This window comes from Cynocephalus volans, chromosome 4 (genome assembly GCF_027409185.1).
Source record: "Cynocephalus volans isolate mCynVol1 chromosome 4, mCynVol1.pri, whole genome shotgun sequence".
Classification (NCBI taxonomy): Eukaryota; Metazoa; Chordata; class Mammalia; order Dermoptera; family Cynocephalidae; genus Cynocephalus; species Cynocephalus volans.
The window spans coordinates 91,143,198-91,158,345 of NC_084463.1; the positions used below are offsets into that span (position 1 = coordinate 91,143,198).

The 15,148-nt window shown below is 35.2% G+C and overlaps 1 protein-coding gene across 11 annotated transcripts in view; it reads left to right on the top strand.

The window, feature by feature from the left end:
• DLG2 (discs large MAGUK scaffold protein 2) overlaps positions 1-15,148 on the top strand; it is a 2,032,915-nt gene that overhangs the window by 1,400,360 nt on the left and 617,407 nt on the right. For all 11 annotated transcript variants that reach the window (XM_063094161.1, XM_063094165.1, XM_063094169.1 and 8 more), the window contains one exon: positions 11,800-11,850. In XM_063094161.1, the coding sequence (XP_062950231.1) occupies positions 11,800-11,850 (51 nt within the window). The remainder of the gene's footprint in view (positions 1-11,799; positions 11,851-15,148) is intronic.

Below are 15,148 nucleotides of genomic sequence, written 5' to 3' on the forward strand. Positions count from 1 at the left end.
ATGCCTAGGCTAGATCTTAACAGTCTGTCTCCCTTGGAGTGTGGAGCTACTGATATCTCTAATGAGTTTATCTTTCTTCCTCTCTCCCTCCCTTCCTTCTTTCTCTCCTTTTTGCCTGGCTTCCTAGGGTTAGGGTTGTCTCTAGATCAGCATAGCTTAGCAGTGAGTAATAACTCAGTCTGCTTAAACACCTTGAGCCACTAAGGCTTTTCACCAATTGATTTGTGTGTGAGTTGGGGAATGTCTTCAAATTCAAGCATATTATAACTGTTCCTGAGAGTTTTATTTTCTGACAGGCTCTTTCATGTCACTTCTGCATATGCACAAGTCCTCACATTCAACCAGTAATGTGTGGATGGCTAGGACTTTCTCCAGCAGTTGGCCTTCTAGTCTGCCAGAGATATGTAGGAGTTCTCAAGACCTGCCTTGACTCTGTAATTTCTAAAATTTCTTTGTTCAATTTCTGGCTAATCTGGACAGCCACTGCTTGCACCAACCAGTATTGCAACCTTAGGCTACTTCACTTTCTGCTTTCCCTGATTGCTTGCCACTGAAATTACTATTGTTTTTAACAATTAAGCATGGGGTTTTCCTACATTCTGTTGCAAATGAAGTCACTCTCCTGTGGCAGTGAAGCTGCTGATTTTCATAGGTTTTCCTGCCCTGGTAGAACTATTGCACTGACATAATTTGGTGTGTGTGTTAGGGGAGGGGTAGAGGGTGTTGGTGAGAAGCCCCAGACTAGAAGACCACAGATGTTACTGTTAACTGAGGTTCAATAGTTTTTCTTGAATCAGTGTTTACAACTTGCTGTATGTATTTGGCCAATTTCCAAAGTGCAAAAATTGTAGTTTTTGATGGTTTGCCCAGTGTTAAAGTTGTTGTTTGGGGAGCAGATTTGCTGAGCTCCTTACTCCTTCATTATGATGAATAGTATAATAATAACATCATGTGTCAGCCTGCTGTTCCGAGTATTTTGCTCACATTTGATTTATACCAAGTCACTAATTTTTTTTAATCTTTATAACCATATAAGATTGTTAGATTGTCATTAGCCTCATTTTACAGATGAAGAAAATGAGGCAGGTATCTCATAGCTAGTAACTGTTAGACTCAAACTCAGGTAATCTGTTTCTAGAGTGTATACTCTTGAGCACTGTGCTATATTTCTTATTCAATTAAAAATTCTTAACAAGCTCATTGAAGTAAGTATCTTCTTTTATTGAGGAGGAACTGAGGCTATGTAACTTGTCTAAAGTCTCAAAGCTAGTAAATGGCCAGTTTAGGATTAGCTTCCATGTCTGGTTGAATCCAAAGCCTGAGCTGGTAATGGACACAGCCTGATTATATAATCAGGGGGAAAAGGCTGAATAGATACTCTGGAAACACAGAGACATGGCCATTAGCACTGCTTGGCCTCTGTGTGTGTGTGTGTGTGTGTGTGTGTGTGTGTGTGTGTGTGTGTGCATGCACATGTATGTATGGATGGATATGTGTAGGAGGGCTAGGGAAAGAAAGGCAGGGTTTGTGGTGGTATTAGAAAGAAAAGAAGGAGACTCATGGAAAATTTTTTGGAAGGATAAATAGGAGTTATACATGGCAAACTTGTCAAGCAAAGATATCCTAAGTATAGGGTCATTAAGAAAAATGATAGTGTGGTGAAAATATGATTTTAATATTCTTCCACCTCTTCTTTCCACCCTACCAATTGCTTTTGATACTTGGTACTTTCCACCGAAGATTTGATGTCTGATCAACTAACATTTGTTTACTATGCTAAAGGAGTTTTTAACGTGATTAACTTAATATAATGTAACAGATGATTTATGCTGGTACCCTTTTGAGTCTTCCTGTTCCAAGAGGATATTTAAAAAAAAAAAACACCAACAGTGATCTATGGTTAATCATGTACTGTTCAGAACTTATTCTACAAGTTTCACTGTAGCAGAATACTTAAAAGTCAACAATGAGGGCTGGACAGAGAAGTGTCCAGAGATAGAGACCTTTTGTGCATATAATTCACAGCCGGGAGCACCCTTCTTTGATCACAGCCACAACCTCAGTGTGCGTGGCCCCTTCTGAACTCCAGGATCCAGTCTGAGAAGCACTGATATAGACATAGAAACAGGCTCTAATTTTTCTTTTGAAAAATATATTGTTTATACTTTTTGTCATTGTAGGTTTCTATTTGGCCAAGTTAATTTAATCTAACAGTGGAAAATATGGTAATTCAAGTCCTCTGTACTAATACTGAGTACAGCCTAACATAACAGAGTATGAGGGTACTGGGAAAAGTTCATGAAAAGATTCGTATTATCTTTTAATGCTATTTTTCCATGAACTGTTTAAAGTATCCTAGCATATATAAGATAGTCTTTCAATAATTTCCTACAAACAATAGCTATCTCCTCCACCTACCATTCTCCTTCTCCCACAAGATAGCTGCATGCCCACACTGGTTTCTGTTTAGAAAGATAAGTAGGCAGAATTTAAACATGCCAATAGCAGACCTAGGAAAAACTTTAAAATAGTTGCAGTTAATATTCTTGAGGGTTCACTATGTGCTAAGGACTAGAGCTTTACAAAATGATAGCATCCAATCCTTATATATCCCAATGAGATAAATACAATTACCCATTTTGTAAATAAGGATCCCAAAGCCCAGTGAAACAACTCACCCAGAGTTCTATAGGTAGGTAGAAAAGGGGAGAATCAGGTTGTGAACCCAATGGTCTGACTCCAGAATCCCAGCTTCTAACCATCATGCTAAGTTGTTATTACATCATCAGGTTGAACCATATGAAACTTCCATATGATAAGTCAAAAGCAGTTAGCATCAGCAATTTTATGTGATTCAGTCACAAATTATCTCTCACTTTTAGAAGATAACCTGTATGTGCAGCATAATGTAGTAAAAACAGCTCTAGATTCAGAGTCCAAAAGATCTAGATTTGCGTCAAAACACCACCATTTACTAGCTGACCAATTTTGAGCAAATCATTTACCATTTCTGAGTTGTTCACTCATCTATAAAACTGAGATAATAGTAATATGAACTCATATAAGATAGTTATGAAGAAAAATTTCAATAATGTATGTGAATATAGTATGTAAATGGATAATAATATTGCTAGCATAATCTAAAAAAAAGGAACATATAACCAAAACAACTTGAAACCTTACATTTTCTACATGTTATCAACTGGTCATGGTGGGGGACAGAAACAAACAGGACAAATCAGTCCCTGTCATCATCCTAATGTACTTAGAGAAAGATGAAATAAAATAAAGCAGGAGAATTCTTTCCCTTACTATTTGATCTAGAAATATTGATATGACCTTTTTTGTAACAAGCAGCCCAAGCATTTTTTTCCAGAATCACAAAACTTCAGATGAACTATCAGGGAGATGTGGTTCTATAGCTCTTTTCCAAGGCTGTAAAGATAGTGATGTGCTTTTAAAATGGGATAAAAAGAGATTATATGAGCTAGCAAAGAAGGTGGGAGTAGTCACTCAATAAATATTTGTTGATTGATGGATTGATCTTGAAAGCTGCTGAAAGGGTGACCTATATTCAGTTGAAAAGGGAGACAGCTTTTTGTTAGCAAGATCTGAAGTAAAATGATTAGAGAAATTAAGGTGGTTCACTCCTTTGGAAAGTGACAATGATGAGTAGGACTTCTGAATACGAAGGGATTTAAAGATCTATAGCAAATAAAAATCTCTTAACATAGGGTTTAAGTGATTTATTTCTTTAATAACTATTTATAAAGTGGCTACTATTGGCAAATCATTATAATATGTGCCACAAGAGAAACAAAAATTGAAAAGGTAGTGCCTCATTTGAGCAAGAGGACAGTGTATCAGGGAAGATAAAGTACAATATAAAGAGCTGGACCCCAAGAAAGACCATAAGTATAGTAATACAGGTATGTATTACAGGTACGTAATTATGTATTACTTGTATGTATTGTTGTGTATGACCAGAGAGAAAAATTAGAGTTTTAATGTCAAACACTAGATATTTCCATTCCTTCCTCCCTCCATGTAGGCACTTGTCTATTAATTTTGTTCAACAAATTTGAATTGAGGATACACTTCCTATCACTAAGAGAAGAGAAGGATGAAGATAGTCCTAGCCTCATGTTGCTTATGGCTGTGTATCTGAAAAAATTGCTTAACTTAGAAAATAGGCTTCTTAGATAGTAAAATCAGCATTAAAATGCTAAGCTCTCTGTTTTATTGTAATTATTAGACCAACTTAAGATAGTGCCTGACATGTACTACATGCTTAACTAAACCTAGTAGTAGTAGTAACAATATTAGTAGCAATTATTATTATTGCTATTAGCATTTTCCTAAGATTTTAGAGAACAGAGTGATGATTTTTAAGCAGTTGATAAGAGAAATTTTTTTGATTTTATGAAAGAGTAGTCTTTGTCTGATGGGAATAAAATTTTCCCACACCCCCAATAGAATTCAGCCCCATGAGGGCAGAATTTTTATTTACTTCTTGCTTTATTTACTTCTACATCCTGGGACTTAACCTACTACATGGGAAATTCTAGGCATTCAAATATATTTTTCTAAATTAATTAGAATTTTAATAAGCATAGATTGAGGGAAGACATTCAGAGCAGAGTATATGTCATTAGCACAGATACCAAAGGAAGGAGGTGCTTTATACCAGTTCAGTACAATTAGTTGGAAAGAAAATGTTTTGAAGATAAGAAATAGGGTACATAACTAGAAAGGTAGATTGAAGACAGCTGGTGGGTGATCTGGAATGTTCTTTAGGGATAAAGAAAAATTAAAGCTACTTGAGCAGCAAAATGACATGGTAAAAACATTGCTTTTAAAGAAGATAAGCCTCAAAGGTTATGAAGAATTGATTGGTACTAAAAAATGATAGAGGCAGAAATAGTTTTAGGAAATTATATTACGGTCTTAAGAAAATGATAATTAGGAAGTGAAATAGGAGGGTAGGTATTGATAACAAATATAAATGATGTATATAAAAAAGAGGATTTTTTTAAATAGAGATTTCATAGGCTGAAGGAAATAATAATTAGGCCAGATGATTAGTTCTGTTTTAGATTTATTGAGTTCAGGATGAACTAGGACATTTACTCAGAAAAAAAAAAAAAAGTTAGGTGAAATGAAAACATGGGTAAAGATTGTAAAACAATAAGGGGCAGAGGTTGGCAAATGATCATATCTGGAAGGAGGCAAAGAAATAGGCACAAATGCAGTGGACAGAGCTGCTGGGAGGAGACAAGCAAAGATAGACCATATGACAGAAGGAAGGGAGAGCTTCAAGCGGTGGTCACTCCAGAGTGTTAAAAACTGCACAAAAGCCAGGGAGAATAAAGAGCATTGTATTTAAATGTCAAAATGTCTTTGTTGATCCTTATGAGCTCCGTTTTTGTGTGGTGGTGGACCACAAACTAGATTGCAAGACATTTAGGAAAGAGCAGGGATGAAGAAGTGGAGGACATTGATATTCTGCCTCCTGCTGTAGTCACAGTATACCTGAGGGAAAGAGAAAATATCATTGGCTATCTGCTCCGTCATCGTATTTGTGATGTGTCATCTGATGATTCACCACTTACTTAGTTTTTATTTTCCTAAATCTTTTGGCCGTGTGCTTTGAGCCCTTGATTCTTTTGGTCACTTGTTTGCAACTGAGCCAGGAATTCACATCTCTGGGTGGTGAGGTGAGGTAGGGGGTTGATGGGACAAATGTCCCGTGTATCGTGATGCCTTTACAACTATTGATCAGCTTTGTTCTTAATGCTATTTACTGCTTTCAAAGGCATGTTCAAACTCAAAACAATATTTCATCACAAACAAAACAGCCTGTATGAGGCTGGAGCCAAATAAATGCATTAAAACCACATGTTTTTCCTCCATCCTGCACATGGTGCAGAGCAAGGGAGCAAAGCTAGGAAGAAATTGCCATTTCCAAATCAGAGGCAAATCCACTTCTGAACATATTAAGTAACTATATTTTCCTTTCATTACAGAAGCCTTTAATCAAGACAACTTTGTATATAAAAGTGACTTTCTTTTTATACATGTAAGACCCCTAAGCCATTTCCTATAATTCTCCTGACAAAAATACTGAGAAAATTTTATCACAATTTTATAGGTATAAAGAAATAACTGTGGTTTCTAATTAAATTTTAAAAGATAGTAACTATTATGTCTGTGATAATTTTTTCTAGACCCAAAGTTCTGTGTGTTATAAAGGCTTAATAACAAAGACAGAGAAAATGAAAAAAATAAAATAAAATTGTTCAAAAATGGAACGTATTATAATATACTGATTAATATTTTTTCTATATTTGGTGGAAGCTATGATTTAGCAGTTCCCTGAGCTCAGAAGTTTGTTTAATTAAGATTAGAAGTTTTAACTTGAAATCAGAGTTAATTGGTAGAACACATTCAGGTAAATAATAGGAATAGTGCTCTTACCAAAATTAGAATCTTAACTAAGATTATCAATAAGTGTTTTTATAATCTGTGAATGTTTATTAAAATTAAGAAATAGGAACTACGGTTAGCTTCTAACACTGCACATTTTTAAACCAGTCTCGTTATAACTAAACAGTACTCATAAAATAACCATATGTATACCTTAGATTAAAACAGGTGCTCTGCAGAACTAAAACAGAAAATCTTTTGCTTACTACTAAGTGTTTAAATGAGTAATATTAACTCAGAAATGTGTATAATGCTTAACAAAGATGAATTCTAATGGCTTGTTAAGTGACAGAACTTGTATTGGAATTAAGGCCTTTCTGATTCTGGAATCTAAGCTTTTAACTTCTGTGTGATGATAATGCCTCAATTTGAAGAGAGAGCATGTTTTTAGGCAGTACAGATAGTCTAGGAAAAGGGACATTAGTTAAAGGTGATGAACAGTTTAGTAGTATGCACGCAAACCTCCAGGCTAATTTTGCTTTCGCCCTGATTAGAGCTTCCATGCTCTAATCTGGACTGTCACTTTCTCAGTGCTTGATTGTTTTTCATACATGCAGCAGAGATGTTTAAAGTTAAATGTGATAAAAAGATGGGGATAATGAACATCAGCATTCTACAGTTCTTTTTTCTTTTGGATGGAGGTACAGAAAAACTCCCTTATCTTTATTATCCTTTTTTTCTTTTTAAAGAGAAACAGCTATCTTTTATTTCCCCACAAGCCTGAGATCCTGAGGAGAAGAAACAGGGAAGATGTTAATGGTGACATCCTTGTGTAGAGCCAAGGAAAAGGTTTGATATTGCCATTTAGTTTCCTCCCTGCTGGGGGAAGATTAAGGAGATTAATGAGAAGAGATATGGCAGAGGTACTCAGAAGTTAGCTGAATACCAGCTGGTAGGATTACGGGTTGCCTGTTAGTATCTTTGGAATAGAGAGTAACAGAAAAAGCGTAATAAAAGTTGGTCAGGTGCAGTAGACGGGGAGAAAAGCCCTGATGCTAGAAGGACAGAGCTGGGATGTGTCTCAGAGATCATCTGTCTGCATGAGAAAATTGAGGCATCGTGATCTGCCCAAGGTAACCCAGCATGTTAAAACACAGAATTAAGACTAGAGTACAGGTCTTCTAACTCTGAAGCCAGTGCTTTCTCCAGTGGAGCACTCTGAAGAGGTGCTTAGCACTGCTCCCTCTGCCTTGGTAGGCCCATCTCTCACCTACCCATTCTGAAGAACACCTGCACATGAACTCATTTAACTCATCCCACCTCCTCTATGAAGTCTTTCCTGACTCCCTCGGGAGGAATTGCCTGTTCCCTTCTGTGTCACTCTGCAGCTGCTGAAGTCTACAGGCATCTGCCACAGGGCTCATATCACTTTGTTATGTTTCCATTTATTTGTCTCTCTTTGTTAGACTGAGTTCTTTGAAGGCAGGGACCCTATCTCACTCATCTTTGTATCTTCTGAGGCTCTGACCTCCATGATTATCACATTCCTCTCTAAGCCCAATGGTAGCTAAAACAATAATATTAGAGATATGTCTTATTTACTATATCATTATTACTTATAGGAAGGGGCAGTATTAATACATCATCTATCATATTCTATATTATTAAGGAATTGAATCTATATATACAACAAATAGTAAATTGAGATATATATATAGATATAGATATAGATAGATAGATATAGATACAGATATATATGTATGTATTTAGGTCATCCCACCTCCTCTGAAATCTTTCCTGACTCCTTCCAGGCTGACGTCATTTTTTGCATTTCATACATGCTCAATAATTGTTCATTGGATAGAATTGTGTTTAGTCTAAAGAAGCCAATGCTTTGATATCCCTTTTTTGGCACTTGTTATAATACGTAGCATGGGAATATATAAAAATTTATTTATATCAGAGTTTAGTATGTTCTCAGCCTTAAGGAAATTACAAAGGGGGCAAAGAACAAGAAAAAAATTCAGAGAAATCATTATTTAAGATTCCAATTAAAGAACATTAAAACATAGTTGGAATAGTTCACATGTGTTATTCATGAAAAATCTCTTTTCAAGAGGTAAAAATACACCTCAAAATCAAATTATATCATCATTGAGGGAGGTGGTTACTACAGCACTGAAGGAAAAAAAGGCAGCAAAATTAACTAAAGGCTGTCAGAGAGAAAAAAATATGTAAAGGATTCAAAGTTTATGAAATTAAAATTTTAAATACCAAGTTTGAATTTGAGTGGGTTGTGGGTCACTCTCTTGACTTAACTGCCATATGATGCCAGGTAGGCTGCATGCCCAGAACAGTGCAGGACAATGTGTGGCATCAATTTGATTTTCTGGCCACCATAGAAACCTACCAGCTGTCACCACAGAATCATCAGGTTCATAAAAATCAAGTATCTGAAGAAAAACAGATTTTTTCAAAACTGGGAAATTCCATCTATTTTATCGACCCTGCAAATCTACAAAAATACCAATCCTCTCACTTTTCTAGTCACCAAGGTGGAAAGGAGAGTGTAGTGATGGTCAGGGCCAGAGTTGCAACCATGCAGCTGTCCAGGCCCCAAACTATCAGGAACATAAACCATTACCAAGGTGTTTAAATATCACAAGAAGTGACAGGTCAAGGAAAAAAAAAATGTGTTTGGCAGAACTCTTTGCAGGAAGAGAACTTCATGAATTGAAAGCTATATACTTATAAATTAATTGGGAGTACTAGTGAGACCACCAAGGAAAATCCAGACAACAATGAATGGACTGTAAGCCCCCCAGAAAATAATGGGAGCCATTCACAACATAGTTTTGGTTTTGTTGAGTGAGGAAACAAAAGATTATGTCTTAAGGTGAATTACTGTAAATACCTCTTGGTTCTTCATCATTCAATTATCAACAACTCTCTAAATGAATGTAGAAAAATATTTTTTTAAATACTGTACTGGTATACTAGTTTGAAAAGGCACTAATTTTTTTTGCAAATTAAAATGGAAATGTTCTTAGTTCTATCTCATTTTTTCCCCACAAAATCTTTGCCAAAAGAAGTTGTAGAATTTTTTATCTTAGGGCTCCTTAAGCAAAACATAGATCTTGCTCTCCTAGTAATAGAGTGTAGACAATAAAGCATCTCAAATGTCTTTCCTGAACTCCTACACTGACCCTTGCGATTCCATGTTTTAAATGATCCTTAATTGAAGGTCGAAATGTTGCCTCACCTGTGCTAAAAATGCTTCACTCTTCTATAATTTCACTAAAGCCTATTGTAAGTATGAAATGCTTTCTTTTGAAAATAAAGTTATATCCCAACCTGGATAGCATCATTACATCTAATGAAGAGAGCCTGAATACTATTGAATTAGGCAAATAACATTTTCTTGAGTTGAAAACTACAGACCCATGGAGTAAATGTAAGCCTGCAACAGTTCATCTAGCTGACCAGGGGACTTTGGAACATCAATTAGGATGTGCATATATAATGTTCTAGGATCAAAGAGTCAGCATATATGATCCCTGAAATGTTAAGCAAAGATTTTGATAGGCTACAACTATACAATTTATGCCACTAAAATATTTTTGTATTTTAAGCACTTCCTAACAGAATATCTTTCACCGCGAGCCTTTAGATATTTCTTAACGGAGGCATGTTTTTTTCTCTTTGAAGTTGCTTTTTTCTCCCCAGTTTGTAGCACTTTAATAATGTGAAGGGCTTCACTCTAGAGAAGCACTGAAGCAAAGAAAATCTCCATAGAGTCACACTGGGAGAATAAAAACATATCACATTAATTCAGCTTTCTCTTTCTGTCCTCCTTCTATCAACTAAAGAAAGTTATTTTAAAAAATCATATGGAAACATACAAATACAGGGAGTTTGAGGGGTTTTTTTGGTTTGTTTCTTGGGTTTTTAAAAAAGAATTTTATATGTACACAACACAAACCTCCATAAAGCTGCTAAAGCTTTCTGACATCATCAAGTCCTTTTCTGTTAGTCATTAAGTTGCTGAAGCCCAGAAAATCAAATTTGGTTTAGGGCTGTTTGATAATCTAGTAACACAGTAAAATGTGATTCACCAATTAGCTCATGTAATTGGAAAATCAAAAACATGCTCTGAGTGGATGGTGGATGCACAGGAGTCCATTGTCATTGTCATTCTATATTTTTACTGATTATAATTATACCTTCAGTTGATGATACTCCATACAAATTTCTTATAAAAGAGAATTCACATATATACGTGCTTATAAGTCAGATAAGTAAATTAATTGCTCAGTTCATTCATTTATTCACTCTTTTTTCCTTCATCAACTCTTTGTTGCCAGGCTTTCTGTTAGGGAAAGGGGCCGACTCTCTGGTCCTTGCCTCCATAGAGCTCTCTAAATCTGCAGTACTATGTTTAAATTATTCTAAGATAGAAAAGTAAACTGAATTTAGAACCCTACACAAATTAGGGTTTTGTAGTTAAAAATTAGACTTTCTGGCTGATTCCTAAATTCTAATGATGTTGTTGAGACACATATTAGGAATAAGAAACAGCCAATTTGCTGTTGCTCAGAGGTTGTGCCTGTCTGAAAAGAATTCTGTGATAGATAAAAATGGGAATTGGGTATTTGTAAGATTAGTTTAAAGCAACTGTTTATACATTCTCTGTGCACATCTGTTGAAATCTAAGGTGCCTAGCTGTATTTAAAATGTACTTATTTCTCTCTGTAAATTCAAATCAATTAAAGGGTTGGTTGGATGGTTAAAACAATTTCTCACTAGGAATTTTTAAATCTATCCTGTTTTGCTCTTTTCTTATTGCTAGTGAAGTACATGGTTACATGGTCCAGGGATTCCCAGTAAATATAACAAGGCATTTCTTAGCTGACACAGTCATTCTTAATACTGTTTTATTACTAAAAAAGAAAAAAATGACATGTAGTTGTGCTGCCATTATAACTGATTTTTAAGGTTATATTTTAATGATCATTTCTAAGATTTAAAAAGATATTAAGAAATTATTTTCTACATATTTGTAACATTGCCCCTAGATGATTTGTTCTTTGTAAAGTCACAATGCATGTTTTGTGTTGTTCCCCTCCCTGCAAAAATCACAAGATTCTAAGAAATGCAATAATCTTTTATCATTTTTTACAGCATCTCACTCATATATTTTAGAACAGCTTGGGTTATATTTCATTTGGATGAAAACATATAATCACAAACGTTAAGAAACTGTGTTTTATTCACAGCCAGAATGAAAATTTAACCCCCAAGTATTTTCTAAAACACAGCTGTCTCCTCCTCAATATTTATTTAATAGTTTTCTCTCTTTTTTTCTATTTACAGGTCAATGGGACAGAAATTGAATATGAATTTGAAGAAATTACATTGGAAAGGGTAAGAAAAAAAAATCCAAAGCCCCAACCTTGCATTCCTCATTCTACACCCTAATGGGTTGTCTTGTGAAACTATACAATTGTGTACTATAACCTGGAAGTTTCCCACAGAACTCACAATGAGAATATTAATGAAATACTCAGTGCAGAGCATTGAGACAGCAGAACGTTCAGTACTTAAATTGCATGGCCAGGATATGGAGGAATGAGTGGGAGACAGAAATATTCAATGAGCACATCTAGTACTTTATTCTTAATGTTTTTATTATTAGTGTTTTGGCCATACATTTTTTAGATATGTTACAAGATACTTTCATTCATGTGATATTGATACTATCATTACTATAGGTAAAATGCTTTTCTTATTCTGTTTTTAAAAAATGGTTGATTTTTAAAACCACCCCATAGGGAAAAACACAGCAACCCCTGGAGAGCTCTGCAAATATGCTTGTAGGACATTGGCAAAGGCCTTTGACAAATTAAGGAAACTATGCAACACAGACCTAATATATTTAGATATTTTACAAAACGCAAAGAGAAAGGCGAAAGACCATCTAGAAAAAAATGACCAAAAGGCATTAACAGGACATTCATCAAAAAAGAAAAGGCCAGTACACATATGAAAACTTATTCAATTTCCATAAGAAACAAAGGAAGACAATGAGAGCAAGCAGATTTTGTGTATCCAATTGGCAAAAATTTTAAAGGTATATTAATGTTTAGTGCCAGTTAGTGGTCTTGGAAATTAGTACAATTCTAAAAGAGCAATTTGGAAACATGGATTGAATGCCTTTAAAATGGGCATGCTTTCATTCTCCTGCATATTGATATCCAGTTCTCCCAGCACCATTTGCTAAAGAGGCAGTCTCTTCCCCAATGTATAGGCTTGGTGCTTTTGTCAAAGATCAGATGGCTGTAGGTGTGTGGGTTGATTTCTGGATTCTCTATTCTATTCCATTGATCAGTGTGTCTGTTTTTATGCCAGTACCATATTGTTTTGGTCATTATAGCTTTGTAGTATAGTTTAAAGTCAGGTAGTGTTAAGTGTTATGCCTCCAGCTTTATTTTTTTTGCTCAGCGTTGCTTTAGCTATGCATGGTCTTTTGTTATTCCATATAAATGTCTGGATAGTTCTTTCCATTTCTGAGAAAAATGTCATTGGAATTTTGATGGGGATTGCATTGGATTTGTATATCAATTTGGGTAGTATGGACATTTTCACTATGTTGATTCTTCCAATCCAAGAGCATGGGATATCTTTCCATCTTCTTGTATCCTCTCTAATTTCTCTCAGCAGTGGTTTGTAGTTCTCATTAGAGAGATTTTTCACATCCTTGAGAGAATTATATTAAGTGAAACAAGTTAGGCACAGAAAGAGAAATACCACATGTTCTCACTTATTGGTGGGAGCTAAAAATAAATAAATAAATTCACACACACACACACAAAAAAACCGGGGGGGGGGGGGAAGAAGACATAACAACTACAATTCCTTGAAGTTGATATGACAAGCAAACAGAAAGGACATTGTTGGGTGGGAGGGGGGAGAGGGAGGAGGGAGGGAGGTTTCAGTAAAGGGCCACAATAATCAACCCCATTGTATATCGACAAAATAAAATTAAGAAAAAAAAAAGGAGGTTAAAAAAAAAGAGAGAGATTGTTTCTGGTATATTCAGTCTTGAATACTTGGAATCTGTGTAGTACAGTACTTGGAATAAAGTGGGCTCTTAATTAAAAATAAAATAAAATAAAATGGGCATGCTTTTTGATTTAGAAATTATACTAATAAGAATGGACAGATATATAAAGAATATCTTGGTATTGTTTATAATAGTAGAGATTGAAAAAGATGAGTAGTTAATAATAAGCAAAAAAGATAAAGTGTTTAATTATTATGTTTGTATATAACAGAAATTATATTAAAGGAGTTTTTTAGAAAAATATTTAATTACAAGGATAGAAGAGCCACCTACATTATACTATTAAATTAAAAAGTTGTTTTAAAATTATATTTAAAATACAATTCAATAGAAACAAACAAAGCTATACATATATATATATACATACATAAATACATTCATAAAGCCTAGAAGGATACACACCGAAATGTTAAAAGTGGCTAACTCTTGTTAAGGATTTTTGGCCAATTTTTGGTTTCTTCTTTTTGTTTATATTTATTTTCTAAATGTTCTATAATAAACATATTATATATTTATAATAAGAAATAAAAATGTAAGTATTTTTCTCTAAGCTACCATTCAAGCATGAATTAAGACTCTAGACCTGCACTTTAATTTATATCTTCTTTCTAGCTTACTGATTATCTGATTTCCTGTACCAACGAATTTCTCATTTCAGCCTAATTTTTATTGAATGTGGGTGGTTTTAAAAGGCAATTTACATTGAAAATTAAGTGTTTGACAGATGGCTTCTTTAAAACTTCCATTATCGACTTTGGTAAAATTTCAATGGCATGCTAAATGGCGAAAAGTGAAGCTTATGGAAGATTAGCCCAAACGAAAAAAAAGAACACATTTTTTCTAAATCACTAACCTTCTCTCCAGGACTGGCTATCTCATTCTGGGGTGCAGTGCAACATGGAAATGTGGGATCCTTCTAAACCCAGGACTCTATGCGACTGAACAGGTCTTTTGCCCACGAAGCCAATCCTTCTCCCTCCCTCCATCCAACACACATAAACATCTTGAATAGAACACCATTTAGTTACCCTGCTTTTGTAGGTCAAAATATAATTAGAAGCTAATGTTGGTGTGAGATGGAACACTCAGTAAGAGTTGGACAATTGTGGGCTTTAGCCTGGGTTCTGACGCTTACTTGCTTCCTGATCTTGAATATTTCATCTTCACCTTCCTCACTTCCTGCCCTAGTGTTCCCCGTCACACTCTGAACCTTGTCACTGCCATTAACTGCACCCCATCCAGAGCCTCTATGTCAAGCATCATCTTCTCTGAACACCACCTCCTTTCTGTCCTTGTCATTTATTCTAGTACCCCCACTCCAAAAATTCTTCAGCCTCAGTGGGACTTTGAACTATTGATTTCACTATTTCCCCCAGTTTTCACCCTCTTTATGCCTTCCCTTCCCTCCTCATCTAGCATACGTTACCTAGTCCACCCTCTAATTCTCCCTCTCATGCCCTCTTAACTTTTTTCTCCCCTCTCCCTTTTTGTGCATATCCAGCAAAACCCAGTCCTGGTTAACTTACTCTGGTTAAACTAACAAATTCCAACTCACTCCATACAAGCACCTAAGCAACTGGACATGGCTAAAGACACTCA